This window comes from Cannabis sativa, unplaced genomic scaffold (assembly GCF_029168945.1).
Source record: "Cannabis sativa cultivar Pink pepper isolate KNU-18-1 unplaced genomic scaffold, ASM2916894v1 Contig3, whole genome shotgun sequence".
In the NCBI taxonomy this organism is placed as follows: Eukaryota; Viridiplantae; Streptophyta; class Magnoliopsida; order Rosales; family Cannabaceae; genus Cannabis; species Cannabis sativa.
Window position 1 is genome coordinate 2654369 of NW_026870039.1, and position 5403 is coordinate 2659771.

Consider the following 5403-nt stretch of genomic DNA (forward strand, 5'->3'; position numbering starts at 1 on the left):
ACATCTACAATAGCTAGGCTTCTGCATATAGGAGAGGAGACACTGTATTTTATATCCCTTTTATGCTGTTAAGTTTCAACTTTAATTATTAAAAAAGAAATATTTTTTTATTACCTCTGCATAAGCTTTAGATATCATTGTATCCCAAACAATTTAGACATAAACAAATTTAGGTGTATTATTTATCTTTTTGGTAAATATATAAAATGAAACTAAATAATAATTATTGAAAAGAGGAATGATTTAGTTTACATAGAATTATAAAATTACATTAATCCAAATTCAAAGGCAAGAAAAAAAAAACAATCAATCAATATTATTATACCAAACTAAAAAATTAAAACTACAATAACAAATAAGCCATAACAAACAAAAGGCTAAAAAAGATGCTCTTCTTCACAACCATACCTTTCCTTTGATTATCGTTTGTGGGAAAAGTTGTCGGAAGTACACATTCCTCGCCGTTAAACAAAACCCTTGTCGGAAACCCATGTACGCCACCCAAATCCAAATCTGGAGTCTTCTTCTTGCTGAACATAATAACCGACTGTTGTTTACCAGCCACCTTCAAACCTTTCTTTTGATTGGCACCATTGTCAGCTCCATGAAGATAATTCAGTCCCTTTAAAGCTTTCATGAAGATAATATTGTCGTTTGAGCCTGGAACGAAGGTTGCATTGAAGGAATAAGCCTTTTCAAACCCAGGTCCAGATTCCCCCAACTCCACCGCTGCAAACCAATCCACATGCTCTGTTTTATCCCAGTTGAGCAGAGTCATTCTCGCCGTCCAGCCACCCTTGAAATCCGAATCCAAATGCCAGTTTATGTTGATCCCACAATTGTCGACGCAGGGTAATAATTCCGGGACATCCAAGCCTTTGATCTTGGCCCATTCCAAGGCTTCTTCGGTTCGATTCTCCGATGGCAGAAGCAGAGTTTTGGGCCGAAGAAGTAAAGATGGCTCAGTTGGGTTACAAGTCTTTGTGGGGTTTCGATTACAACCACAAGCGCAAGTTCTACAAGGGACAACTGAATCATTGGAGAAAGCTGAGAAGGAAACACAACATTTTGGGTTTACTTCTCTAATCTTTTTGATACTACAAACAACTTGCCAAGTAGCAATAGATGTCGATTCCGTTGGTAAACCAGATGGTTCAGGGAATCGAGTTGGGCTCACTTTAATCGGCGAACCGCATTGGAATTCGGGTCCCCAAGTGCCATTGATCTTCCAATTCTGAGGTGGGTTGAGCTGAGTTCGGTTCAAGTCCGGTGGCATTTTGTAGACTTCCATTTGAAAAGCAGAAATGGATTTGGTTGAATCCATTAGCGGTGAGAGAATTGTTCCATTCCGGCAACAGAAGGGAATCATTCCGAGTGTTGAATCGTTTGCTCTTGTTGGTGGGAGATCGATGATAGTGGGTCTTCTGTTGCAGCTCAAGACAGTAGAAAAATCCATATCTTTGTAGTACTGACCTTGTGGTCCGAATATACAGTCTCTTGAGTCGATAAGTATGGGATAAGCTCCTTTCATGGAGTAAATGAACTCGCCCTTTGTCCATTCCCAACTCAGTTTCCAATTCTCTAAACGACTGAGTGGGTTGTGGTTTGAGATTGTGACTTGTGCCAAATAATTTGTGTCGTATGAACCAATTACGTCGTATGTAATAACAACATCACCCTTTTCACCATTAGTTTGAATTTCCTCTTCAAAATTAGTATCTTTCTCTTTAATTGGATCTCTGGTGCAACATAAATGCATCTCATTGTTCCCTACGTACACAATAATTAATATAAAATCTTAATTTTGATTTCAAAATTATATATCATAATAATTTCTAAAAACAATTATATAATAATAAACACATTTATTTATATAGGAAGTAGTTATTATTATATTGTAAAATATAGTTTAATTTTTATTACACATATTTCCTCTACTTATTTTGTTTTTTATTTTTTATTTATTAAAAAAAAAATAAAAAATTTCCTCCCTCATATCTCTTTGCCTTTTTTCAATGATTTTTTTTTTCTTGGTTGATTTTTTTTCTCATTCTTTTTCGAATGTCATTGTTGGCCGGAATCAAGATATCCTGTTAAAAAGTGGTGTTCCATACTCTGTTAGTTGATGTGTAAAATTTTGTTTGGTTTAACACAATATGAGACACCAATTTTTAATAAGCCATCTTGATTCGGTTGGCTGACATTTCTTTTTCTCTTTTTCATCTTTCTTCTTTTTCAATTCTCTATCTTTCTCTATTTTTATTTTTTTTCCACGCTAATATTTTTTATATATAAAGTTATGGGTGCATTCTTAATGGGTATTACCCATGAATGGGTAAAATTAGAAAAAATTGAATTTTTATGCTTAATTTTTCTATCTAATTAGAAAAATCTCTCACTTTTACATTATATGGGCTGAGATTGTTCCATCGGTTGAAAAAAAAAATTAAAAAAAGTTTAGCAAAAAAAAAAAAGATAAGTAAAAGTTGAGTTTTACTTAAATATTGTAATTTTTCTCTAATTCTGTCAGTACATACTATGTTATTATTTTAAACATAGAACATATAAGGCTCAGATTCTAGATCATTGGTCTAGATAAAAATATGTAGTGTTAATTACTTCTAAATATTCTTTTAATAAATTTAAAATGGGATCAGTACAGACAGAACTGGAGAAAAATTACAATTTTATAAATATTGAGTAATTATACCGCCGCTAAAAATAAATATTAAATCTATACAACTTACAAATATAAAACTTTAGGTACTTATAAATTATTTACCTTTACATTTATATATACTTTAATTTTTATCATGTAATGTAAAGAAATAATATCATTTATTTGAAATTAAAAGAGAGAAAACCACTCTCCCTTATCGAAAGTAATAAATTGAATTACGTCGTAAAAATTGCATTTTGTTTTTTTAAACCATCAAAATATTCTAAATGAAAAAAAAAAAAAATTAAGATCTTTCATTTCCAAATCTATAGCTATATCAAAGGTTGTCTTTTTTCTCAAGTTAGGCTCGCCGGTTTTTTTTTGAGCTTAGGTGCGGCTTGTTCGGGATTGTATTTTGTTATTGCCATTTGATTTTTACTACCACGATTAGTCTTATTTCTGTGACATGATTTTAAGTATTTTAGTCTTGTTTGTGTGACATGATTTTGATTGTTTTAGTCTTGTCTATGTGACATGATTTTGTTTTATTTTATTTCGTTGTTGATTCTTCTTTGTTCTTCAATGGATCGCCATCAAATCGTTGTTAGTAGTTAGAAATAACAAGCTTTTTGCGATTGAAAGGGTTGTTAGTAATGCAGTTACGTACCTTACACAATATTATCTACTGTTGTATCTTTTGAGCGGTGGATTAAACAGAATATAGGTGTTCTTAAGATTAATGTGATGCTACAATTTTTTTTCATCTGATTTTATTTTAATTTTTTTGTCAAACGATCTGGAAATCAGGCGACTGGTCATTTGGTTCGTTTTTCTAATTCTAATTTTAGTCGTGTCTCCAACGAGAAAGATATCCCGATTGGATTGCAAGCTATTATTTTAGCTATTTGCTATTAATAAAATTCGATGATTTATTCAAAAAAGAAGAGAAAACCAACTTGTGTATTTTATATGAACATTGCTATTAGGCACCTATATTGATGTGGTGTGTTGTAAGTGATTAGCGGTTTGTCATATTATTGATTAAATTAAAATATATGTGGAATTAAATATTAAATTGCACCAATAAAAATATGTCATCTCTTATAATGTTTAATACCTTAAGGTGTCCTTAACATTTCTCATTTTCAATAGGGTTAGCTTGGAAAATTATGCAATACTCATCAAAATATTTTTCTTTATTGTTGTATATAAGAAATAGAGAAACATGTTCAATAAAAATTTATACCGTTACTGTTATAATTGAATATTAATTTTCACATATTTTTTATTTTAATTTAATAATTATTATATAAATAATTGCAAATTATTATTCACAAAGACTAATAACTATTAAAAATGCTTTAACAAATAAAGCATTTAAAAATAATCACTAAAATAAGGTTTAAAAAAGCTTCTACTAGCTAAGGCATTAAGAAATTCTAAGCCGGCGACCTTTATATTTACTTATTACAAAATGAAGTTAAGTTGTACGGCTTATTCTAATGTTAATTAACTTATGCATAAATTTCTAATAAGTTCTTTATTTTAATTTTAATTTATTTTACAACAAACAAATACATTCCTAGTAAATATTCAAATGCTAATTTGTTTTAGAGATTCAAATGTTACTGGCTATTGTCTATACTGAATAAAAATCTCAATATTATGTATGTTCTCTCATCGAATGATTGGTTTATATATTTTGTATATAATTAAATCCATGCAGATGTCGGTAATGCTAAATGGGTTCTCGAAAGATTGGAGATTTTTTCTATTCCTTCTGATTATGTAATGTTTGTTTCAGTATATTGTAAGAAAAAAAAAATCCATGCACGTGTATATAGACATATATACCTTGGGTAGTGGGAGTCGGACAGAAATAACCGTGATTGGCAAGGGAGATATTGAGTGGCATGGGAACATCAGGGGTCCCAACTCCAAATTGAGTACCAACCAATTGGATCACGACACCTGTCTGTTTACCATCACCGGCAGTGTCAACAGCTGACTTGAGGTCCTTCAATACTGAGCCACCAAGAACGACACCGTTTCCAACTTGAGCAGGGAAGAGTACTGATGATGATGAAGCTTCTCCTCCCTCGTCCAATTGTAATATTATTACAGAGTCAGAAGCAGAGACCAGAACTTCGCGGTGCTGAAAACCCAAGAACACCTTCCATGATTTGAGCTCATCAAGGCCGTTGTTTAGTAGCGTCAACGTGGATTCGAACCTGTACGGCTGGTCTATTATTTGGTCCACTACTGTTGGTGGGATGGGACGGCCTCCAGTGTAGGCGTACGATAAGAAAACACCATTGCACTTACTAGAAGATGGTGTTTGCTGGGGTTGGGCTTGGGACAACAACGTTGGTGATGCACACCATATTAATATTATTTTGAATAAATAGAATAAGATACTATAATTAGTGCTGTTATTATTAGGATTGTGATTACCCATAATTATTCATACATATAATACAGACACATGCCTTATACTTATATATGTATTAATGCACATAGAGTGAGATGGTTTTGTATAAATCCACTATAATATAATTACTAAATTAATGCAATTCGTTTAAGCTGGTGTGCCGGCGGAGCACTAGTTCGAGAAGGTGGCCATTTGTTAGACAAAATATAAGTAGCAGGAACAAGTCAATATCTTATAAACGACAATGCGTACAGGTGGGTCAGAGAAATAAAACTCTCCCTGTGTGTCTCCCATTGGATCGGGCAACAAAGAT

At 32.3% G+C, this 5403-nt stretch overlaps 1 protein-coding gene across 1 annotated transcript; it reads right to left on the minus strand.

The window, feature by feature from the left end:
* Window positions 1-200: 200 nt before the first annotated feature.
* On the minus strand, window positions 201-5137 carry LOC133033169 (COBRA-like protein 7). Its single transcript, XM_061107790.1, has 2 exons — window positions 4514-5137; window positions 201-1770 (listed from the first exon to the last, which is right to left on the minus strand). Exons 1-2 carry the CDS (start codon window positions 5115-5117, stop codon window positions 344-346), a joined length of 2031 nt encoding a protein of 676 aa, XP_060963773.1. The 5' UTR covers window positions 5118-5137; the 3' UTR covers window positions 201-343.
* Window positions 5138-5403: the final 266 nt, after the last annotated feature.

Coding starts and splice junctions, on each gene's coding strand:
- LOC133033169 (XM_061107790.1), bottom strand. CDS start 5,117: ATGGGTAATCACAATCCTAATAATAACAGCACTAATTATAGTATCTTA. Junction 1,771..4,513: donor TCCGACTCCCACTACCCAAG/GTATATATGTCT, acceptor TTGTGTACGTAG/GGAACAATGAGATGCATTTA.